This window comes from Neopelma chrysocephalum, unplaced genomic scaffold (genome assembly GCF_003984885.1).
Source record: "Neopelma chrysocephalum unplaced genomic scaffold, ASM398488v2 Primary Assembly neopelma1_69, whole genome shotgun sequence".
Lineage (NCBI taxonomy): Eukaryota > Metazoa > Chordata > Aves > Passeriformes > Pipridae > Neopelma > Neopelma chrysocephalum.
This window is the reverse complement of record NW_020897729.1, coordinates 9,206,265-9,231,986: the sequence shown is the minus strand read 5'-3', so window position 1 is coordinate 9,231,986 and position 25,722 is coordinate 9,206,265. Positions and strand designations below refer to the sequence as shown.

The following is a 25,722-nucleotide window of genomic DNA, read 5'->3' as shown; positions in this document are numbered from 1 at the left end:
GTGTACATAATACACCTCTATATTATAAACCTGCATGTTCTGAGCAAATTATATCTTCAAGGAAATTGGTTTCTTTGCTCCTACTCCTGCTCCTACTTTGTTTCCCAGAGCCTGAAATATTTTGTTTCTAACACTTGAAACCACTGCTGCTATGGCAAAAACCAATGTTTTGTACTTGCTTTTATGGGTGGATAAACACTGTTTTCTTAAGCTTGTCCAATACAGTGAGCAGCACATCAACAGTTTATTTTATTAAGACAGCGTTTTTAGCAGAACTAAAATAGGAATTTTGAATAACCGAACAATAAATCTCTTCTCATCATTCCAAGCAGCACCAAAACCATTAAGCTTTTTCCACTGGTGAAACAACAGGCAAAAATCAAACCAACTTCCACAGCAAACTTACCCAGTTTTGGCAAAAGTTGCCCAGTGTCTCATCATGGAGCGGCTCAAGATTTCCTCGGCTTTGGTGTAATTCACCTTTCTCTCCAGGGGCAACCCAAACACAAACTCAATCTCGTAGCCGTGCATCACTCCCATCCACTCTGGCCAAGGCAGCTTGGAGGATCGATGTTCAAAGAAGTAAAAGAACACGTTGTTTCCCAGCTGAGCGAATTTTGTGCTGAATTCCACGACAGGGCAGATTATGTTGTAGTCCCCAACAGCATCATCCGTGGCATCATAGTAGTGCTCTGGCCTGTGCTGGTTTTCCCAATCCGTGTACTGAAAGATTATGGATTCTATTGCAAGTTTGCTCACTCCTGGGAAGGCCAGAGTTAAAGCTGTCTCAAACTGGGTTTTATTGACCAAGCCATCGCTATCCTTGCTGAAGCCAGGGACTCCATATGCTAGAAATCCTGACCCTTCATCTTTATTAACACCAACTAAGATCTGTGTTTGTTTGAAAAGGCCTTTCTCAATCAATTTTTCTGGCATGTCTAAGAGAAAATCACCATCCACAGTTGGACAAAAATATACTTGCAGAAAAGAGCCACCTGGAACAGCAAAAATTTCGTTCTCCAGTATTTCCTTCGGGTCCTTCTCTTGGAGGCAGAGAATTAGCTCTGTCTCGTTGCTGGTGGGACACTGGAGCTGTTTAGCTAAAGCCACTGTTCTGTTTCTGGCTTCAGATGCTGTGACTGCAGCCCAAGGGGCATTGGCAGATCCACTCTGCATGATGGCTCTGGTGAATAAAGGATGGCTTTTGGGGGAAAGGAGGTGGTAGTTGACAGAGGCCGAGCCAGCGCTCTCCCCAAATATCGTCACACTTTTCGGGTTGCCTCCAAAGGCTGCTATGTTCTCCTGCACCCACTGAAGGGCCAACCTTTGATCAAACAAACCTGCATTTCCAGGAGCTTCCTGGTTTCCTGGCAAAGCCAAAAATCCTAATGCAGCGACCCTGTAGTTCATGGAAACCACGACAACTCTTTCTACCCTGGCCAGGAACTTGCCATCATAGACCGGCAGGGCGGTGGACCCAGACTCGAAGCCGCCGCCGTAAATCCACACCATGACACTTGCATTCTTGGGCTTGGGAGAAGGAACCCACACGTTAAGGTATAAGCAGTCTTCACTCAGGTTAGTTTTTGGATTCCACATCTCTGTTCCAGCAAACCCTGGGTAAGTTGTATCTACATGCTGGTAACAGGAGTTGGCGTGTTTTGTGGCGTCCCAAACATCCGACCACTTCTCCCGAGGTTCTGGCTTTTGAAACCTCAGTCTGCCGATGGGTGGCTGTCCATAAGGTATTCCAAGGAAGGCTGTCACAGTTCCCCCCAGGACCTGCAGGTTTGTCCCTCTGACTCTGCCTTTCTTGGTTGTAATGATGTTGTCTTCAGGCACCACCTTCCTGATGAACATGTACAGGAGAAGAAACCACATCAGAAACCTGGTAGAGAGACTCGGACCATTTGTCCAAACCATGATGCCTGAAACATATGAAGAAGAAATTCAGAATTAGTGTTGCAATATGTTACTACCAGAGCCAAAATGATCTATTAAAAAAGGGTGAAGGCCATCCCAGGGGCTTTGAAAATAAGATGGTGCTGCTGCATAAATCTCAGCAGTATTTAACCATAAATTCTTGTTTGTCCATTGTGTTGCAAAGACTGTGTTTGGTATTTTGTATTTAGTCAGTGCTTCAGAAAAATTCTGTTGCTAAAAAGCACAGAACTGAACAAGCCAGACCAGGGAAGGCAAAGTCATATAAGCAGGCTCTGATTACTCCAGTTACAGGTGACTTAAATACTAGTCAAGGCTTCTTTCAAGATCTTGTTTCTCTAAAGGAGTTTAAGCAACTTTACAACCATCAGAGTCCTACAAAGCAGTAGTCAAACTTCTGCTGCTTAGAATGAACATTAAAATGCTAAAACATCAAGGATTTTTGAATATATGTAGATGATGCCTAAAAATTTATATATTGTCCACTTATTGGTTCCTGAGAACCTTTCCAAGTGATAATTAGTATTATCTAAAAGCTAAGGGAATAAAAGCTGATTATATACAACATATAAGTACTAATAGTCTGATTTACCCCAACCTCCTCAAATGCTATAAAACCATAGTACTGTCCTCTAGAAAGTGAAAATTCAGACAAAGACTATTTGCATAAATCCATTTCTGTGTTTTACATATCTGAAAATGCTCAACAAAGCTCCCTTCTATTTTTTCCTTGTTGCCCTGTAGTACATCATGTACTCTGTCCTGCCCCTTTAAACAGGGCACTCTTTGTTAATGAGGAGAATTTATGTCCTTAAAAGGAATGAGGCCAATTGGTATGGAAAATACAGCTGTGGCCTAATTTGAGCTCCTCCTGATTGTTTGCCTGTTCTTGGAAAGAAAATGCAGAGGGGGGGAAAAAAGGGAATATTTTGTGCAAAGAGGTTCCTAACTTTGAGACAGCACCAAAGGAGCAGGGGGGAATCTTCAAGGATATTTTTATCATTCATCAAAACAGATAGAAAATAGATAAATTTTAGAAAGTAGGTACACGTCGTTTTATGTTGTTACTGTGTTAAAAAAAAATAGTTAAGGTGGTGAATGGGGACAGCAGACTTCAGAGTTGGTGTCACACTCCACCTTCAGCTTGACTTGCAGAAACCTGCAAGTGCCCCCCTGTTTGCTCAATTTTAGATATGTGAGTTGTCAACTCACGTGGTCCAGCAATTTCCAAGGAGTTTGGGTGAGCAAGACTCGCTCTGGCACGGGCAGGAGGCTCACTCACATCACTTAGTGGCGTTTAGCTCCTCTCGCTTTGTGGCCTTAGAGAATCATAGTATATTCTTGAGTTGAAAGAGACCCACAAGGATCATCCAGTCCAACCCCTGGCCCTACATAAACACCCCAACAATCCCACCCTGTCCCTGAGAGCATTGTCCAAACACCCCTGGAGCTCTGGCAGCCTTGGGGCCGTGCCCACTGCCCTGGGGAGCCTGGTCAGTGCCAACCACCTTCCAAAGGGAAGAACCTTTTCCTGAGATCCAGCCCAAAGCCCCACAAGGACCAAAGCAAGAGCCTGTATTTACAGTTATTCTAGTTTGCTAAAACACTCAAGCCTAAATCCTGCTGTTTTTGAGAGAATTTGGCATAATTTAACCAGTTTGCTGAATATTTCCAGCCTGCTAAACCAACACAGACTCCACTCTCACTTGGGATCACTTTTTAACACGGTGTGTTTAATTTTGAAAATTTCTCAAGAAGGTTTAAGAGATGCCATGGAAGTATAGGAGAGAAAAATAACTTAGTTTGCTCGGTGAATCTGCTCTTAAAACTTCACTGGTTTTGAGCACTCAGGGCTCATCTCAGCCCCTCTGCAAAACCAGACCCAAACTCCTCCCCCAAGATCCTGAAAACCCACCAGAGCTGGGAGAAGGATGATGATGGAGAAGGGATGAAGGCATCCAAGGCAACTGGGATGACTGGGAGGAATGTTAATATTAGGGATCTAGTTGGGTATTTGAGCACCCAATACCAATGTGAGACAGGAGAAATTACTTCTATACATCTATTGCTTCACTGACACTGTCACTTCACTGAACATGTGAAGAAAGATGAGGGCCAAACCACAACAACAAGCTGGAAATAATAAGATATTTCAAATATTGTCAATATGAAGAGAAAATAACACCAAGAAAAGCAAGAGGTTTTAAAGTTTCTAAAGCTTTTACTATCTCAATAGTAATTAAAATGAATTCCCCCGTGCACTTTCCTGTTAGTTAAAAAGGAATGGGATGGGAGGAAAACACTGTAGCATTGCAAGATATGAAACTGAAGAAGTTTTAAACAAGAATATTAGAAAGAAAAAAAAATAACAAAAAAATCAGTTGGGTACTTTTTAAATTAGCTCTGCAAATTTCAAAGAAAAAGTTAGAAACAGATCAAGCTTGAAAAACACAGAAGTTTCATACTAGTGAATGAGAGGACTTGTCTCAAGCTACTCTGCCAATATTAACAGAAGCAGCAACAGGGGATTATTATTACACCTCGACTCCATGGCAAATATTACATTTAATAGGGTTTTTAATGCTGCTTTAAACCAAACTCAGCAATGTAAAGCACACTGAGCAAAACAAACATGACTTGATTATTACAGTGAGAGTAAAAGGGTCAGAAATTGCTTTAGCTCATCGACATTAACCCAGCATAGTTATATCCTAAAATGTATTTGCATATTTTAAAAAGCTGCTGCTGGAGTAGTTTCCTCCAGCAAAAGTTAAACAGACTCTACTTTTGCATTCTTATTCAGTAAGGAAACACTGTTTATTTCAATGACTGTTTCCTCCCCTTGCAAACACTTACCCAGCCAAAAAATCTATACACAGAGCTATAAAATCACGATTTAAATTGGAAAGATGGTTGAATTAATAAGTGATTTCTAGCTCAGCTTAATTTACTTAGCCCGGGACCCCCTGAATAATCCCGAGGTTGGATACACACGCTGCATTTGCAGAGCAGAGGGAGTTTTCCCAAGAGAGCAACAAATGGGCAGAGCAGAACGTTTTAAAAGATCCCAATCCCCGTGCAAATCAAGCTGAACTGTAAATTATCCTGGCAGACAGAGACATGGAAAGAGAGAATCACTTACCCCACTTCTATTACAAGAGCTACAAAAGTTTTTAGTAGCGGGATCTTTGGGTACCTCGGGGAAATGCAGTTGTGCAGCTGCTGCTTTAAGCCCGTAAATTGCCCAGTGCTGACATTATAATCAAGTGTTTCTGACATAAAGCTCGCGAGAGTTGGCAGCAGCAACTTGATCTGCGGGCAGGCGCTGCTTCCCACCCGGCATCTGCTCCCAGGATAACGGGATCACTGTGGGAATGCCATGGAGGGAACACCCGCGCCGGGCAAAACCCAGGCAGGAGCTTCCAGGGGGCTGGGGGAACTCAGGGATGTGTCCTTTTGCATGAGGCAGCTGGTTTAGGAGCTGGAAAGATAAATAGAATTGCAAATATAATAAATCCTGCCCGTCTTTGCTTAGAGCTCTCTCCCACCTGTGCTTTTTTTTGCCCAAGATCAGCAGCGGTTTTACCCACCGCAAACTCTTCACTGTAACATGAGTGGTTATTTTTGGTTTTAAGCAACTGTGGCAGATAAAACAGGAGTGTCCTCTGCCCAGGCATGTCACAACTGGCAAAGCATCAGGTGTGTCACTTGACTGGCTGCCATCAGGGCTGTGGCAGAGCTCTGCGTGGTCCTCTGCTGATGGTGGGGTTAAAAATGGGACCCAGACGGTGTCACGTGCTGATTTCTGCCTTCTTGGGCTCCCAACAGGAAATCACCCACGGATCTTAGGACACCTGATACTCTCCTTTTGCCCCAACCTCCTGAGCACTGTTCCCACCAGAATTCCACGCTGCAGGTACAAAGCCAGGCTGAACCACGGGTCAAGTCCTACAACACGGGGAGGGTCTTCAAAAGGCAAATATTTTGAGGCACAAATGAATAGAGAAGAGGGGTGGAGAAGAGAAATAAATTATGTAAACCCTCCCTACAAATTGTCTCGTCAAACCCACATCCCTGAGCCACCCCATGAAACCAGAAGGTGACTCCATGGTGGTGGGACTGTTGCCCCCCAGGAGCATCTGCCCTCAAGCTCTGCTCTGAAAAAAAAGCAACTTTTCCACAGTTTAAGTTTTTTTTCTATGAAGCACCTTTACTTCCCCCTGTACAGCCAAATACAATTACTTTCCCTGTTTAATAATCAAACTACAGCTCTGTTTCAATTACACAAAAGCAATATTTGGCAAAGCAGGGAAGGGGAATAAAGCAGAAATAAAAAGTTAAGTATGAAGTTTATAGACCTTAATATGGAGAGTACAAGCGGGTGGTTTTTTTTTTTTAAAGCTAGAATGGGAAATGGTGTTAAAACAGAGGAAAGTTTAAGAAATCATGATCATTTTGTTTCTCCTGGTAATTTTGCAGTCTCCCTTTAGGTGTATTGCATGGACAAGCTCACTGGAGAGAACATGCCCCAGTCTAAACCTAAACCATCAGGGCAAGGTTTTGGAACTGGAGGATCTTTAAGGTCCCTTCCAACCCAGGATTTTCAAAGATTCTCTGATTCTGTGATAAATCCCTAAGCTTTCACCATAGGAGAATCCATTAAAGCTGCCAGTTGGGAATTTGGAATTCTTGGCCAAGATTGTTGTGTCAGCAATGCAAATAGAAACATTTAGTGATAAAATAAGATTAAATCAGAATTAATTCGAGTGACAACCCTTGCTGATTAAAACTTTTCAAGTGCAGTTTCCTGCAGGAAACACCAAATCATGCTCTTCAAATTAAGGCAATTTCAATGTTCTCTGATGTGCATTCACTGCCTTTCTCTGACGCCTCTTTACCCCCTTTAGAGACGTGGCCAGGTGACACACATTTCCTTCACTTCCATGACATCAGAGGAATGAATCACAAGCCCCAAATCTTGTCAGAGGCCACTTTTAAATTAGGTATTTCAGATGCTTGTGACTAACCACTGCATTCTCAAACCTCTTTGCCTTGAGCGGCAGAGAAACCCCAGGACACTCAAACACTAAAAATGCAGTTTCTGGCTTTATCTATTTTCCAGCATTGTCTGTGTTTTCCTACATCTGCTGTCAGGGCTGTGCCTTCCCCTCTCCTCACCCCTGTCTGCTCCCCTTTGCAGTGCCCAGGGCACCCAAACACCCCCTGCTCTCAGGCAGAACCCTCAGGAAATGCAAAATGTGGAGCCTTTGTGACAAGGTGACCCTGGGATAAGTGAATCGACTGTTTCTGAGGCAGCAGAAAACACTGAGTTCAGCCTTGGGGTTACCTGGGTGTCCTCAGGGAAGAGTGGTTGGGCTGTTAGACATCTCAACTATTATCCTCCAGTCTAATGTTAGACTATTATGCTGCACTTTTAAAGAAAACTAGACCCTCTTCTATAATTTTTTCCCTTTAATTAAAAAATTAACATATAAATTAAAGTTTCACAACTGTGTGCTGCGCAAGGAAACACTTCTTTTAGTTATTGCTGAGCTTACTAAAAATACCTGGGCGAAAATTAGAGCTTAAATGCATTTAATGCCTTTTGTAATTCTGTGTAGAATCGTTGTTTTCTCAGTTATCCTTTGGGAGCTTGAAAGGAAAGGAGGTATAAACCAGTGCATGGAATACTATATGTGTGTGTGTATATATTTTTATATATATATATGTGTGTGTGTTGTATACATACATACACATACATATTTATTCTGTTACTTTGAAATATCTCCATCCATCTGTCTAATGAGGCTTTATGAGGTTATATGATTTTTTCATTTAAGGTTCTTAAAGTTCCCTGCAAATTATAAAAGTGTCTTTTCATTATTTCATGTGTGTGTGTGAAAGCAGTGTCACACTGTCACAGGAATTTTGATACAAGAGATGTCTGTCCAGGTGTCTTAAGAAGTGAAAGCCAAGGTCAGCTCTAGGGAAGACTGATATTTATCAGGCTAAGAAGTTTAGAGAACAATAGTTATTATATATAAATACATAAACATACGTGGAAATACATGATCAATATATATTATAAAATATATTTTTGTTATTTTTAATTAATTATTTAGGTGCCTTTCAGGATACTATATAAGCATATGCAGATTTCTTAAAATTATTAATATCCTAAATCATGCATATTCCATATTATCATAGGATCATAGCCCTCTGAGCTTTCAAGATCTACCTGCACATGAAGAGCCCCATTCACCAGAGCTGGTCCTGCCCTTCCAAGCCATCTACACCTCTGGAAGAGCACCTGGGCTCCTGTGAGGATAACTGGGCTGAAAAGCTTTGCAAATGTCCCTTCAAAGTAAAGGATGTCACATACCAAGCGTGGGCACATCCAGGAAAATATTTATGTGCTCATACTATGTAAAAGTAGGAAATATTCTTATTTTTTAATTGATTGGAGGGTAATCAAAAGGCAAATTATAGCTAAACTATATGTAGTGTCACTTGTGTGAAGATGTGGGGAGGTTGTTTTAAACTCCAGCTCTCAAATCCCTCGGGAGGGTTCAGCTCTCTCTGATCCCTGGCTGAATTTTCACGCTGAGCATCTGTGTGACCTTGGCTGGGACCTCTGAGAAAACCACCACGTTGGGAGAAAAAAAAGCTGTGAGGAAAAACAAGTAAACTCGAGCTGCACAAGATGCAAAAGGTGAAATTGCAGACAGGGGTAAGATTGCTGAGAAGGGGACACTTAACAGCTCAAGGACTCGCAGGGAAAAAACATCAAAGCTGCAAGCTGGGAAATTTTCAGGTAAAAAATAAAAACACAGAAGAGGGAGCACAGCAGCAGCAAAGAACTACTGATACTCAGCTTTGGGGTTTGCAGCCATGATATTCTACTGTGAATATTAGGAAATAAATCATTGCCTTTTGTTTTTGAGTTTGCAGAGCATCTTTTCATGCCCAAATCCGGTGACCACAGAGGGTTACACCTCTCAACTCTTTCCTTATTTCTTTTGAAAATATGTTTGGTATGAGACTGATTGCTCTTACTGCCCACACACCTCTTATTATCCATGGATGTAAACCAGGGACACCCTAAATAAACCTGGAGAGGGCTGAAGTGTTGCTGCAGGTGATTGTAGCTGATGGTCAGACCCGTCCAAAATTCTGTTGTTATTCTGATTATTCCAAGAAGCCTCACCACAGAGAGCCTTCCAGGATGAGCAGAAGTTGCCAACAATGGATCTGAAGGGTAATTTGATAATATTAGGAAAGGTGTCTTAGATACACACCAGGAAAATAGATACCAATTTATTAAGTATACAGGAGACACTAACACTCATATAAGCCATTAAACATGATTATATTTTCCCCTTATTGGTTCAATTATGATCTGCTGTGCCTTTTTCCTTATTACTCTAATTATAGATCAGCATAATTTCCTCTTTATTAGCACAATTATGGTCTGTACTTTTATAAATGTCTTGGAGAAATCAGAGCCAACGAGAAGATATAGCCAGTTAAAAGATAAAGGTATTATTATTATTATTATTTCTTTTGAATGTTCATGTATTCTTAATTCCTTGTGGTATTACATAACTCAGTATTTTGTCTCATATGCGGATCAGGTTCAATAAAATATGATTAATGTGTACAAAATATGTCTTTCATGACATTATTATAGCCTGGTGTTTACCTTGCAAGAAAATAGACAAAATTGAAGCCTCAGCAAAGAGCTCATCTTGTGTGAGCTTTTTAAAGCTAATTAAATTACAAGTTAGGTTTCTCAGATTTCTTCAGATGATTAATTAATTGACTGTATACCTTTTTTTTTTCCATTTCTTTCCTATGAACAGTAAAGCTCTAATTGTTTAAAATAAAGATATTTGAATTCCCGTGGTCACCTGCCAACAGCAGATTGAAGTTCATGATATTATGTTCTCTCACGCCCAAACTCTGTGAATAACTAAGAAGTTTGGTGGATCAATGAGCTCCTTTGAATCTCTAAAGTAGAATTTCTACCCGAAAGGTGGAAATTCTCCCCAGTCCTCCCAGTTCTCACTCTTTATTTTAGGTTTTTGGTTTCTACATCCACAAGAGAAGGAAGATGTGTAATGAAAAATGCCATAGGGATGTTCAAAGGTTTATCTTAAGTCATTGCTGTTTTCAGATTTCAATTTCATCCAGCGTGGTGAAAACAGCAATGAAAGAATCGAGCCTGACATCAGGACCTGCTGGGACCTGCGGGAGGGAAGTTACAGAGCAAAGAAGTTCAGTGTGCCCCAAAAATGGGTCACAGCACCTGAATATGTCACAGCTGTGGATTTTAGTGGAAATAACGAGGTGTTTGGCACGAGATAAAGTTTCAGATCCACTGTGGTAGGTCTGAAGCTTTTTGGAGAGGAGGTTTGGGAGGTCACTGCAGCCCCCGTGCTGGAAAAGCCCTTCCCAATAGCTTTGCTCAAGTAGAAGAAAGACAGTGTTGATGGAGGGATTTAAAAGACATGTAGATGTGGCACTTATGGACAGGATTTATGGTGGCCTTGGCAGTGCTGGGTTAGTGGTTGGACTCAATGATCTTCAAGGGCTTTTCCAACCACAATGATTCTGTGTTGGCCACATCAGGACACACGTTTCATTTTTCCGCACTAAAATTGCATAAGAGCAAAACTAAAAAAAAAAACATTCCAGAGCCAGTTTTACTTTATTTTCTATTAATTCCCAGCGGACTTGATCTCTTTGCCTTTGTGTTTCAGGAAAGAAATATAACTTTGGGAAAAAAACCAAACGACCCTGGAAGAGGCTGTGCTTGTTTTGTCACCTCTGGGGCACCACGGGCTGTCCTCTGCCACAGGGTCATGAAAGCTCAGAGCCACCAGAGCAGCAAACTTCTCAGGCTGGGTGGCTTCCCAACAGAAGGTCCCTTCCTTCTGTGGATGTGCAAGTGTTGTGGAATCATGAAAACCTCGTTACAAACATCTGGGCAAATGTTTCGGGAAGACACCGCGATTGGTGAGTCCCAGGTAATCCATCACGGGGCCATCTGCCTCAACAACAGCCTTGTCAGAGCAGGTGGCTCAGTGCTAAAGTACAGGAGACCCCCTCTGGTCTTGCTCTATGTTTATATATTAAGTACATAACGTTAAGTGAAGGGTGATGGGATGCTCAAAATGTGGGGATCGATGCGAATTTTGAGGACACCAGTCAAAATATTAAAGCTATATTGGTTCCAACAGCGTTCTTAAAACATTAATCAGGTATAACTATTAGAGAACATTATATTATAAAGGGGATAGAGTTATTCTACCTTAGTTTAATAATGGTATATTCTGCTCATGATTATCCCACCCTATGCAGGTCCCTGATGGATTCATCCACCCCATAACCTTATTTTTCCTTCCCCACACCTTTGTTTGCACGAAGGAAAATGTACAAGTCTGAAACAGCACTGACTTCTCCCCATCCCTTTCCCTCTATCATGTAGGAGCATTTTAACACCAAAAATGATCCCTAAGCGTATTTTCCCCGAGCAGGAGTTGCAGCAGGGAAGGAAAACTTCAGGGCAGTGCTAGAGAACCTGGCACTGTGAGCAGACCCTGCCGACCTCGGGGAGAAGAGGCAGTTTTAGTGGTTGCAGGAATGTTACAACTCTCTGCTCATTCTCTCCCTTTTGCTGAAGGCAGGTTCAGTGCAAAATGCACAAAGACAGTCTACAACCTGAAAGACTTTCTATTTAAGTTATCAGACCAAGGATACTGGGAAATTGAAAGATGTGCCCAAGATCATAGAAAGTCTGAATTGCATTCAGACACCCAGGACTTTAGGACACTGTTCTTTTCGGTTTGTTTTAAATACCCTACTTTTATAGCTGCAGTGTGGTAGGTTTTCTCTCAATATATCATTAAAAATAAAGAATTTTTGATGGTAACCTTGAATAAAAGCAGCACTTCCATCCGTTTTCCACAGTAAACAGAAGTCAGCCCTTGGAATTCAGAGATTAGATTTTCTAGGAGTCACCACAGGCAATACCCAAAGAAAGACAGTGAAGAAAATCCCTGGGCTCCTGAGCTGGGGAAGGAAAGCCACGTGGGAGCAGCCTGCCCAGGAACTGCCAGTGCTTCTTGTTGGAGCCACCAGCACAGCCGTGAATCTTGTGTGCACAATAATCAATCATAATAAAGGTTGTAGTGAGGATTCGGTCTGGAAACAGATTCAGGAGGCACAGATGGAATAACATGGCACAAACCCCCTGTGCCTTCCTCTCTGCCAAAGCAGCAGCTCCCTCACACCGAAGAAAACCCACAGGTAGGTGGGTGGGTGCTGCTGGGTGAGATTTCCATGGATTGCCTCCCAGTGCCCATCCCACAGGAGCGCAGCTTCCATAAAGCAGAATCACAGAATCATTTAGTTTGGAAAAGACTGTGAGTGTATTCCCAGTGCCCCTGGAGGAATGCAGGATGGCTCAGGCTTGCTCAGTGAAAGCATTCAAGTGAGTTTAATTTTCGTGTTCACGCCAAAAAAAAAAAAAGAAGCAAATCCCACCCCCGGCTGCTGAAAACATGGAAGGTTTGGAATGTTGCACAAAGAGATGGAAGTGCCTGTGGTATTGCTTTTCTGATTAAGCACACTTGTGCCTATATCAGATATGAGCTGTCCTCCCCAGTGAAAAGGCACTTACCAGTGTTTAGGATTTAACCATGTGAGAAGTGAAAAGCAATTTTCTAACCTTCCTATGCTGCCTTTTCTCTCCTCCTTTTATTCCACATCTCCCCCCCACACACATCCCAAATTTTAGTTGGCTATTCACGAAGCCAAAAAATCTGCAGTGATGTCCTCACATGCAGAATATAAAAAATAGTTTCCCTAGTAAATGCTAACAACAGCCATAAAGCAGCAAAATAAAATAACACTAAGAAAAGCAATCGATAAAAATCTGTACAAAAATTAAGTATTGGTGCATGAAATAGGAAAAGAGGCTGAATCCAAATGTTTTACAGAGAAACTTTGAAGCTTTTTCCAGAGAAGATGGGCAAGGAGTAAAACTGATGAATTTTTGCTGACATAGTTATACCAGAACAGACAGAAGCAGATTCAAAGCAGAGGCTACAGAGGTGCTTCCCCTTCATCAGTGGATATTTACTTAATAAAGTGGCTGAAAGGAAGACATATTGCAGCCTCCTCCTCCTCACCCAAAGATCCTGAGGTGGGAAAACACCAACAGCTCTCACTTGAATAACGGGGTGAGATTCTCCAGGTATTGTAAACCCAAAATATCTGCTGGAGATGACAGTGACCCCACAGTGAACACCCCATCAGTGATGATAACCAGCATGGGGCATAGCAAACATCCAAAGATTTATAAAGAGCAAATGTTTCACTTGGAAAGCTGTGCTGGGCCACTCCATGACTGGATTTTCAGTCAGGATCTTCAAGTAATGCAAAGAAGATCAGTCTGAGCAGCCTCAGTGACAAAAAGATTTCCATTTAACATAAGTGGCATCTGGTGGGAGCAGAAAGATGGGACTCACACACACTGAAAACCACAAAGCAACATTTGTCAGTGTATAACCAAAGGAGTGTAAGGCACTGGGAGGTGACAAAGTTGTGTGGAATTGCTTATAGGAAGCTCCTTTCCATACACTGAGGAACAGAGGGGTGTTTGCCTGAGACAGGATCAGCCAGAAATGGAGTCTGGAGCTTTTGGCATTTCCCCAGCAGTGAAAACAAGAGGTAGGATGAGGGCAGGCGTTGAGGACAAGTCATTGAGAGGGAAGCAGGAAGGGCTCTGGCACCATCAGGATGCACTGAGCCAGTCCCATCCCAGTTATTAGCATGTCCACCTTTGACAGGATGCCTGAGGAGTTTCTGCACGGGACAGCTGCTGGATTGCATCATGTCAGGGCACAGGACAGAGCTATTAATGACTTTTAATGTGATACCCTGCATCCTGACAATGCATCCATTCCATGCCATTAGCAATCCTTAATCCCCAGATCAGGGATATTGATACACCAACCCCAACAGCTCCAAAGGTGTGCAGTGCCCATGTCTGCAGCACTATGTACTTAAACCATTAGGCAAAGTCCCAAAATGCTGTTAAATTCACTGGAAAATTAGGACACATCCAGCGTTTTCTGAATTTTCCTTTTCCAGGTGTCCACCTACTCCTGGTTAATGAGAGAGTGTCACAACCAGCATTTCAGAAATATAACCAAAAAATATTGCTGCTTATTTTCCTGGCAGACTGCTTGCATCACTTTAATTTAGGAAGCAAAGCATTTCACAATAATCACAGACATGTAAATGAGGCAAAAAAATGGTGTTTATTCTGTTGCTTTCCAAATTTAAGCTGACCTAAATAATTTAATGCAAAATTTACAGCAATGAGAACACACAATTCGGTGGACAAATATGGGAACACATTGAATTTGTTCTACAGGACTGTTGCTCCTCCTCCTACATGTACTGTAAGTGCTGATGCAACATTTATTTTCAGGGCACAAACGGCACTGTGAAAACAATACAGACCCTCTCCATGTTCCCTCCATTTACAGGGAGAAAGGAGAGCATGAAAACTGGGAACATGACTATTCTCTGAGAGGGTTTTTGATACTCAGCTGTCAAGAGTTTGCTCTCTACAACACCCTGAAAGGAGGTCAGAGCCAGGTGGGGGTCGGTCTCTTCTCTCAGGTGACAAGTGACAGGACCAGAAGAAATGTCCTCAAGTTGCCCCAGGGGAGGTTAGATTGGATGGTAGGAAGGATTTCTTCACTGAAAGGGTTGTCTGGAACAGAAATAGGCTGGAACAGTGGGATCACCATCCCTGGAAGTGTTAAAAAAAATTGAGGCTGTGGCCCTTGAGGACATGGTTGGCAGTGCTGGGTTAATGGTTCGACTCGATGATCTTGGAGGGCTTTTCCAACCTGAATGATTCCATGATAGGAAGACGTCCCCAAGGAGTATAGTAAATTATTCCCAACAAATTCTTTCTGCTAAGACGAAAATATGGCTTAACTCTGGCAAAGAACAGGGGAAGCAGAGTGGAGGACTGACCCTCCCAGAAGTTTCTGGGCTGTCCCAGACATCACCCAGCAGTTGTGGCAGGAGGGGCTGATGGAGACATGTCAGCTCAACCCAGCTGATCTGAGATGCTCCATCCAGCAATCAAAATTGTCTCTGCTTCGGGAGCAAAGCACAAATCAGTGTCTCAGCTGATGGGATATAATTAGAGAGTGATCAAAGCACATCAAGCAGACAGACTTGACATCACCGTGCTCACCAATCCTTTTCAGCAAGCTGGAAAATAATCTGGAGTTCCTCCACCCTGAAGCAGGGTGTGTGGGAAGCTGGCACGAAGGCATTTCATCTCAGAGGTTTGTTTGCTGTCCATAGTTGTGGACAGCTGTGGCAGAACTCAGCATGATTCCCATACCTGCTCTAGTGGGATGCAGGAACCACATCACCTCCCTGTGCTTTAGTGGGCTATAGGCAAAAGTTGTGGACAGCAGCATTTGGTCTTTGATGATTTTGTCCTCTAATTTGGCACTCAAGAAAACAATTCTTTCTCTTATTTATCTTTTCCTTTTTTTTTCTATTCTACATTTTTCCAAAGCTCTTTGTACAATTTTTCAGAAATGTCGTCACTGATCTTCAGAGTATTTTGTCCTATTTATGTAATAATGTATTTCCTCTATAATAAACCAAAGCAGAATAATAATAATCTTCATGAATTTTGACAGACTTTATATATTTGATCACCATAAACAAATAAAAGTTGAATGAGTTTAAATGCATTAATCACGCTTCCACATGGACTCAGTGCTTTCTTGGACCAGGACTGTGAGTCATTCTTCAGCCATGAACTGGGCTAAAGGACAAAGATGAAGCAAAGAGACACCTCATCATTTCTTTGTGGGGAAAATCCTGTAGGAATATTCGCTGCATAAATATAATGCTACTTTTGCCCCAAAGCACTTTAATCCATCAGTGTTTCTGTAGGTGTCTTTTAAAATCCCTTTGCTCTCAGGTCCAAACCCACTCAGGTGAAGGTTCTTTCTATCAAGTCAAGCAGGACTGAGCAGTGTGTGTTTTGGACACAGCCTGAAGGATAAATAACTCAGAAGGGTTGTGGTCTCCCAATCCCTGGAGATGGTGAGGGTCAGGCTGGATGGGGCTCTGAGCAACCTGGTGTATGGAAGGTGTCCCTGCCCATGGCAGGAGTTTGGAACAAGATGAGCTTTAAGGTCCTTTCCAACCCAAACCGTTCTATAATTCTATGATTCTATGAAAAAGCCTTTCACAATCTCAGTAACAGCCCCAGCACTGGACTGGAACTCCTTTCTAGTTACAGTCAATGGCTTTTATCCCCTTCTACATGATCAATAAATGAACTGAATATGTAGTTTGCAAGATATTTAGTTCAGCACCCACAGCAGTGCCAGCTGCTTTGCCCGTAATAACAGCCTGTTCTTCAGAACCCAGCAAAACACAAAATGTAATTAATTTTATTTGGAAATTCTCTCTGAGCACATTTGCCACCCGTTTCACTTCACTGCCACATCAGAAGATACACTCTGACCAACGTCACTTACCCTGAAGACACAGGGGAAAGAGAATAAATGTTATTATTGGTCTCTGAATATTCATTCTGTGAAAATGCACTTTATACATTGCTTGGCTTCGACATAATAGAAAGAGCAAGGCAAACTTGCATTTTTTTCTACACACACTTTCCTTTTGTCTATTTTTCCAAAATTTTGCATAGTGCATATTGCAAGCTTTCCTTCTTAGTTATACACCTCTAGCTATTACCTTGGAACAAAAATTCAGACATATCCAGCACAGACTGCACCTCGAGGTTTCACAGTCAGTGATGTTGGGAAGGATCTGCTGCTTTATCTTTTTGCAGTGCCCTGACAGTCTGTTTTTTCCTATATATTCTGAAAACCTCAGGTAAAATAGTGTCTTAGGAAGGAACTAATGAAAACCAGCTGCAGTTCTGAGCAGGTTTGTGGGGAAGGGAAATTTCTGTGTTTTTTCTGTGCAGATACCTGATCTGATGCATTAGAATAACCACAAACCACCAGGTTGTGCTGTTGCCCTTAAGCAATATTCATCACCACAGAGCTGGCTCGTCTCATGGCTGCTATTCATCTGAAATCCTAGAAAACCAGAAGGAAAGAAAGCCCCTCAGACTCATTTTGCTTCTGATTATACAGCTCAGTATTTTTCACAGGACTTCATCTCACTCCAAAAACCACCAGCAGCGTTTGCCGAAATTCAAGTGCAAAGCAAATTAAAATAAGCAGTAGAAGTAAAATTATTAAAATAACAAAAATAAAATAACAAAAATAAAATAATTTAAAATAATAATTAAAAAAACAATCATCAGCAACACAGGCTTAGGATGCAAACACTGCACAGCTCACCCAAGAACTGGTGTTACACGCAGTGCAATTTCCAACGAAGCTTCCATTAATTTCATAGCTGCACCCAATTTTCACTACTGCATTTCTACCCCTTGCATCGACCATTTCAGTCTTTCAAAACTCTACATTATGTCAAAAATCAAGAGTGTGCTTAGGAGAGAGCTCTGAGGATGCCTTGGATAAGTAGGGATTAATGAAGATGTTGGACATGGTGTCCCTTTGCAGCTGGAACCTCAATGCACTGCACTAACCCTTTGAATCTTATGAATGCTTCTGCCATGCTGACCTCAGCCATAATTTATTCAGAATATTTTTCAGATTACCCTTTTTGATAATTTATACCTGAATATTTATTTTCCTTGCTAACTTCTGAATAGATTTAATCTTTTCAGGTTCCCCACTACATAGTTTTTAAGTAAATCACAACTAAACTGAGAAGATTTTTTTTCTACAAGACTGGTCACCTCAGACAATGGTGTGACTCAGGATTACTTTTCCACTCTGTATGACTAAAGAGATGTGTTAACTGCAGGGATATGGTAACTGCAGGGAAGTATTAACATTTTTAATTAAATGAAGAATGTGCAAGAATGGCCAAGCAGAGTCTGAGCAAAGGTAAATCAACAAATCATAGAATGACAGAATGGTTTGGGTTGGAAGAGACCTTAATGATCATCCAATTCCAGCCCCTGCCATGGGCAGGGACACCTTCCACTAGCCCAGGTTGCTCCAAGCCCTGTCCAACCTGGCCTTGGACACTTCCAGGGATCCAGGGGCAGCCACAGCTTCTCTGAGCAACCTGTGTCAGGGCCTCACCACCCTCACGGAGAACAATTTCTTCCCAATATTTAATCTAAACCTCCCCTCTTTCAGTTTGAAGCCATTCCCCCTTGTTCTGTCACTCCAGACCCTTGTAAAAGTTCCCTTTTCAGCCTTCTTGTCATCTCCTTCTGGAACTGAAAAGCCACAATAAGGTCTCCTCAGAGCCTTCTCTTCTCCAGGCTGAACAATCCCAACTCTCTCAGCCTTTCCTCATAGCAGAGGTGGTCCATTCTTCTACTCATCTCTGTGGTCTTCTGTGGACTCTGTCAAAAAACCAGGGAACTTTGCAAAAGTAAAGTAGAAGAGCAGACAAAACATAAACTGATGCAAGCAAAACTTCCCAGCCAGCAAAAAATGGAGTCTCAGTAAGAGGTGATGTTTTTGCCTCCTGTTGCCACCCAGTTTTTCTTCCTTGAATTCATCCAAGCACTTTTTACAACCTTGGAAACATTCAGCATCCAGAACATCTGGTGACAAAATCCACTGCACTGGGACATGAGCCATGAAAAATGGTTCCTTTCCGTTTGCTTTGAACCCACCCCCTGGGAAAAGCAAACCTGGCTAAGATTCAAGGCTGGATCCTGATACTTTCCCTCATAAAACTAGGTAATTCCATAAAACCAGTTTTATGGGCTTGTGACACAAGAGATAAGACTGTCCCACAACACGAAACTAAACCAGGATCCCAAATCTTTAAACCTACAAGAAATAACTGAGAGTCACATTTAGAAAGGATTTAGTTGTATTTTACCATCCAAATCACTAAGCATTTGATTATTTATTCTCTTCTTAATATTCCCAAACATTTTAGGATTCTTCCTCAACTACCCTTCAGCTTTTTCCTTGGCTCTGGGGAGCTTTTCCACACTGTGTCCTTTCCTCCTCAATTGATGCAACACATACTGTCCTCTACCTTCCCTCAAAGTACTCCAAGAAAAAAACCTTTTAGCTCAGACTAAAAAGAAGAAGGGGAAAGGCTCCTTTTCTTTCATGCACCTCAGTGGGAATACACTGGATCAGGAATTGTTGTAACACAAGAAACACAACTCAGGTTATTCAGCTCCCTGTGGGGAGCTGGGACCATCCTGGCTTGTGGATCACACTGCAGTGGCACATTACAGGCTGCACAGTTGCTCCCTCTCCTAAAATAGTCTCCCAGAGGATACCACCAGATTTTTAGCAGCACTTTATAGCCTGTTTCTGTCCATCTATTTAGAAGTGAATCTGTCCTTTCAGAAAGAGGATAATTATATGTTGGACGTTTCCACATTTCCTCCTGTCCAAATTATTGACAAGCAACTCCTGCTGTGTCCAGTCCAATGTTACAAACATGATAAATGTGAATATTAAACCCCAGAACATTTACAAAGTGGTGAAAGAGGGGGAAATCCTCTCCTCTCCCCTTTAGGAATGGTTAAAAATGTTGCCCCATAGATCTGCTGAGTGCCAGCAGGAAGGTTCACAGAATAAAAACCAACCTAAGGAGATCATTCAGTGGTACTTTTAGAAGGCTTATGACCCAATCCATCACCAAAGCCTATTATAGAAATTTGAAAACTACAGTGTAAAAGGTAAATTTCTGCCATGGATTAAAAGCTATTCATGAGATAGAGAAAACACAGGAGAAGAAAAAAGATCTAATTCTTGCCGTACAGAGAGGTTAATATGGAGTGCCCTGAGACTTGCTGCTGGGACTGATTTTTTTTTTTGTCCCTTTAAATCCCTGGCATAATGCAAAAAGTCTTGGCTTACTCAGCAAATATTCTGCACTCCTCTCTTGCAATAAATAGTTGTGCTTCAGCTCAAATTGGAATAGCACCCACCAGACTATCAGGGCACACAGGGAGGAAGCTCAATCTCCATGTGGTTCCACTTCAGCAGAAACATCCCAAGGGGGGGATCTGTATTACTGGTGATTGCTCATAAATCAGAACAAAGACAATCTTTCTTTTCAACATTCCACGAGTCTGAAGCTCTGCAAGGCAGATAAAACACATTTTTCCCTTGTATATATTAAAAAAAATAAAATATGTGGGAACTGTGCTGCTGCTGTGGAATTCATTGCTGTTACATCTGAATGAATGGCATGAAGCATCAAAAGGAATCTTTAAATACAAAGTAAAACCTTAAAGGTTTAAGTGATAACATGCATGTATGTAGATGTTCAGCATGGAAGTAATGATATATATAATTATACAGCTCATAATAATAAATATATATATATATATATAAAAATAGTGAAAATATATATATACACACAGAGAGTTAATTTTCTAGTAAATGCAGCCACCTGGAAAAAATAGTAAAGGAAGTTTCATCCAGATTAAGATTCATGAGTCTACCAATACAGACATTAATGGATTCAGAGATGGTTGTTTAACTCTTAAAAAAAAAATCCTAAATCTAAACAATGCAGTAAAAATGTCTAGTTATTCTTCAAAAGCAACCAAAAATGGTTAATGTGTTGCAAGTGACTGCCAGCAAAAAAAAGATAAAGGCCAATTAAAAAGTTTGTTGTTATTTTAAATCTTCTTGATTTTGAATTCAGGTTCAGTCACGACACAGAAAACAAGGCAAACCCTCGGAGGGAACAGAAATGTCTTCTGGACAACAAGAGCTCTGAGAAGTGTAAGAAAAAGTAGTTTTACACCTGGTTCTGCTCCTTTTTGAAACCCAGAAGAAGTCTTTCAACTGGGTGGTGTCTCCAACTGTGCACAGACAGCAAGATATAATATGATAAATATGGTTCAGAACATAAATTGATTCACAGTCAGTTCAGCCCAAAAGTTGTCCTGGTGATGTATTTCATAGGCAACATGGCAGGAGGATTTGGCAGAAAACAAAGTTGAACATTTAATTTCCAGTGTCAGGTGATGAAACAATGAGCTCAGAAATTGTTGTGCCAACCTACATGGATAAGTGGGACTGTGGAATATTTTCATTTGCATTATGAATAATGACACGTAAAATATCCCATTTTTCTAAAAATGGTTCTGGGAGCTTTCCCAACTTACACAGTACTTTTGCCCTTTTGAGAACAATGTAGAAGTGAAGGCAATAACTGTGTTTTATTTAAGGTTGTGTGCAGCACATGCAAAGCATTCAACTTCTCCTCAAGATTAGCAATTGGGAAATCTTGATGGCCCCTCTTCTGATGGAAATCAACAGTGGATTTCCCCCTTGAAAGGAATTCAGGAAGTATCTCTGATTTTATTAGTATTGGTAAGAATATCTATAATTTTTTTTAAATATGGATTTTCCAGTGGCTGCTTTTCCTTTCTCTTGTTCTCAGATAGAAAGATTATGGTAAAGCTGAGTTTACTTGTTTATTTTGTTAAAAATGTAGCATCTCCCTTTCCTTATATGCCTCAGTGTTACTTAGCTGATAAGAACAGAGTTTAATTAAGCTACAGAGGCCCACTAACCATAATAAACCCCAAAACATCTGTTTGCTGGAGCAGACTGGTAACTTCTGCCCATTTTTTCCCTTCTGAATATGCTGTTAACAAAAATCAGAATTGGGATTTTTTCACAGCACAATTCCTTAAGACACTCTGTCTCATGCCCAGATTTCTACTGTTATAAAAAAATCATCATATATTATTTCACTCATTACTTGATTAAGCATAATCTTATAGTTTCTTTGAAAATCTCAGTCACTGGTGATTAGAAACCTTACTTCCCTTTCCAGATAAATGTATAATAAAATTTCATTATGAATTTTACAATCTCTTCTTATATTCTCTCTTCCTGGATGGTTCTTTATGGTTAGATTTATAAGAGGGAAACATCTTTATTAGCTGCACCATATTTCTAAGCCAAGTCAATCTGTTTCAGTCTATCAGGGTTTTTGGGGATAACAAAAAATTTACTTTCCCACCATCATCCAAGTGAACCTTGTGCACCCTGTCCCTATTTGAGAGCATCACTCTTGATGTGGAAGGACCAGAAATATATAAATACATCATTATTTCCTTTTATATCTTAGAGGTCGGTGCAGACCATCAAAAGTGATAGTGCCAAGACTTACATAAATAAATACTTTTTGAAAAATACTTATTCTGCACAGAAATGAAGGTCCACTGGACTGTCCAGAGTCAGTCCTTGTTCCTTCCTCATTTGGTGTACAGGACCCCTGGAGCTGTTCTGGCCTCATCCACACCATCTACTTTACAGCTTTTTCTGGGGGGAGAGAAATGAGAGAAGACCATTTCTTGAATCAGAGAAACTCTGGGAACAGGGATGAAGAAGCAAAGGAAATAAAAGCAGGGCAGGTGGTGCAAAGCAGGGCTGGGATGCCCTGGAGTGAATATTGAGACTGAATTTGTCCCATCACTCCTAATGCAGGCTCTTTGCATGGCACTGAGACAGGAGGAGCTGGGTATCCAGGCTCTTCTTTTCCACATTTCTCACAGATTCCTTCTTTTCTCTGCAGCTTTGCACCAATATTCCCCTCTGCCAGGTACCGAGAGAACTGATTTGGTTCCAGGCAGGAGGCAGCTGTTTTCCCTGTGCAGACCACGCACCCACACGCCCCAACACACACACACACACCTCTCAGTGGAAGCTTCTCCAGCTGTATTTTCTCTCCAGAAAGCTGCTTTTTGTAATTCCATATTGACTGGAAGGATTTTCGGGGGAAAATACATCCAAATTAAAATCAGCCGCTTTAAAAACATGGAAAGAAAATTGCTGTGTAACAGTCACACTCCTGCCAGAGAAAACCAGGTGTAGAAAGGGAAGAAAAGCCTTTCTAAGAGTTTTAGAGCTGGGAAAGCCTGGGAACTTCATTTTGCAAGGATTCTTAGAAATGCAATGATTTACTGCTGTTGCTGTAAAGTGTGCTGGCTATGGAAAAACGTGGAGAGGTTTATGCCAAGGTTGAGAAGATGAGGAGCTCTGGGATCCTGACAGAGCAGCCTGGCTTCTCCAGGGTCCAAAAACCTGAGCACAAACGCTGGCAAATCTATAAAATGAGATCAATCCCAGGAGGGAACATGCAAAGATTTAACTGACCACTACTGCAGCATCACACGTGTTAATCAGAAGTTACCAGCAGCATCGACCCCAGGGCTGTGTCAGCTAATAATTAACTTAATTGTGCCACAGTCCACCCCTGGCTGCTGCAGGAGCCCTTGGGGTCAGCTGGGAGACAAAGGGAAAAGGAGAAGGGAAAAGCTGAGCACAACTCGTGTCCTGTGGAAGCTGGAGAAGAAGGAACAATCACTCAGAGCTTGTCTCTGAGCCATCAGGCATGTTACATTATGGCTGGAATTTTTAACTGTGAAAGCTCTGGGATATCAGCAGTGCCTTGTTGAGCTGTGACCAAGGATTAGCTGCAAACAACCTCTGAGGAACTTCCCCAGCCCTGAAATCTCAGAACCCTCCCAGCACAAGCAAAGAGCACGCAGGGAAGGCACCGTGGAGTGCTGCTAAATCTCAGAGCCTGAGCTTTGCTGATCTCAAGGCACGACTGCAGCACAAAGAAAGACACATTTGAAGCATCCACGTTTCTGCCACCCCTTCTGTGCCAGTGGAGGAGCAGGGAATGAGCTCAGAAGTGTGGGTTCAGTTCATAACCAGCATGATCAGCCAGAAAGAGGAAGAGCTGCAAACTGCAGCACAAGTGTGAGTGCATTTATTATGGCTGGAGTTTTGATGATTGGGAAACTCCCAGTGGGATCTGGGAGAGGCAAGCAGCTGACATTTAAAACATTTTAATTCCACCTTGATGTCCCGCTAACACTTTAAAGAGAAAAGAATTCACGCAGTTTCCTTCCACTCTGATGCCTCATTTTACCTCATTCAGTTTACACCACCTAATGCTAATTCTACCTCCAATATTTTCTGCAAAGGCTGACATTGATTTTTTTATTGTACCCATTTCAGATTTTTTTTTAAATCTTTAGATTTAGATGATGTGTTTTGCTCCTCTGCAGCTCTGGTAGCTCCTACACTGGTCCCCTTTTCACAGGGGTGACCCCACCTGGGTGAAAACCATCCCCTTGCTTTTCCATATGTCTGTACATGTTGTAGAGTCTCTCAGTGTCCCCCAATGGGGCACAGAGGTGTCTATATGACCCTTTTGTGGTCTAAGAAGAGATTTTTCAGTAGTAAAATACAATAGTAAAGTATTGCAATATATTTAAGTGCTTATCCACTCTCCAGAGCATATGGGGCCCTGAGCAACCTGATCTGGTGGGTGCCATCCCTGCCCATGGCAAGGGGTTGGAAATGATGATCTTTAGGGTCCTTCCAACCTTTTGTTCCTTCCCATGATTTAGGATTCCTTTCTATATCTTGCGTTTTCAACAATAAAGAGCGTAGAAAGGACCAACAACATGACATTTTTAGCCATCAGCAATCAGTTCATTCTAGTTTGGAGTTCCCAAAATAGAGGAAACACACACACCCACCCCCGATTTCCTGCTTAACACCTTTAGTCCATGCTGTGTGAGCAGCTCAAAGCCCAGGGCAGGGCATGTCCAGCAGCCTGCCCCGGGCTCGGGGAGGGCAGTTCAGTTCATTTTCCCAGATTCTCATGGCTGGCTGGAGCTCGGAAAACACCCTCCAGCTCTTCTGGGCCAGTGCCAGAGGCAAAGCCTGCAGGACCAGCAGCCTCCGAGGGGCCGGTCCAGAGTTCAGGATAAAGGACAGGGAGCTCTGGATGAGGAGCTGTCACAGCTCCAGCTGGTGCTGCTCGCACCCTCCGCCCGCCCAAATGTCAGACCCGCGGAGGTGGCACCGAATTAACACAGAAATGAGGGGGAAAGCAGCAGCTCTTCGTTTGTTTACTCCGACCTGCCTGTCTGATCGCATCAGCGCTGCCACCTCGCCCGCTCTTTAACACTCCTGTCTCTGAAAAGGAAGCAGAAAAGACCAACCTTGAAAGCTGATTTTTTTTCCCGTCTGGCTGCTCCTCCCGTCGAATAAAAGAGCCAAGAGCCGGCTACCAAAGTAGCCAAACTATTTATACCCCCAAATGCTGGTTAACCCCCGAGATAAGCGGGAGGTTGGGGAGCCAGGAACAGCACATGACTCCAAAGATGGGCTATTTTTTCTCTGTAAATAATGTACTGAAGTAAGGGTGCTTTGGCAAACAACTGAATGAACCACACACGTTTCTGCTCAGCTGTGTTTACTCATCTGTGCTGTTCCTGCTTTGCTGAGACCTTTCCCGGTTATTGCATGTTTTTATAGTGACTGGTAGGACTGGAGTTTTTTATTTGTTTTTTCAATTCATTCCAAGCTCCAAAAGAAGCAGATGCAGATTTAATTGTTTTCTATAACTGTTTGCGGTTTTAATTCACAGGATGGATTTGTCATTTGAGTGGCATTTAGATTCCACATTGCTTTTATTAGAAATAAAGAAGCCTTAAAATATAATATAACAATGAAGGAGACACCCAACTAGTTATTCAGTTTTCATGGTATTGCTTGGCTGGATGAGTGGTGGGACTTCAGTGAGAAAGGGCTGTGTTCTGGTGAGGTACCTGATGGGGCATTGAACTACTTTCTTTTCCAC

The 25,722-nt window shown here is 42.0% G+C and overlaps 1 protein-coding gene across 3 annotated transcripts in view; it reads right to left on the bottom strand.

Annotated features, from left to right (window-relative positions):
* BCHE (butyrylcholinesterase) overlaps positions 1-25,351 on the bottom strand; it is a 53,548-nt gene extending 28,197 nt beyond the window's left edge. The window contains exons 1-3 of one of the 3 annotated variants that reach the window (XM_027685522.1): positions 11,334-11,338; positions 10,807-10,812; positions 407-1,930 (exon numbers count right to left, since the gene is read on the bottom strand). In XM_027685522.1, coding sequence (XP_027541323.1) covers positions 407-1,923 — 1,517 coding nt within the window. In that variant the 5' untranslated portion in view covers positions 1,924-1,930; positions 10,807-10,812; positions 11,334-11,338. Of the gene's footprint in view, positions 1-406; positions 1,931-5,083; positions 5,361-10,806; positions 10,813-11,333; positions 11,339-25,081 lie in introns of those variants that run through there. The other 2 variants (XM_027685521.1, XM_027685523.1) reach the window with 2 other exon arrangements.
* Positions 25,352-25,722: the final 371 nt, after the last annotated feature.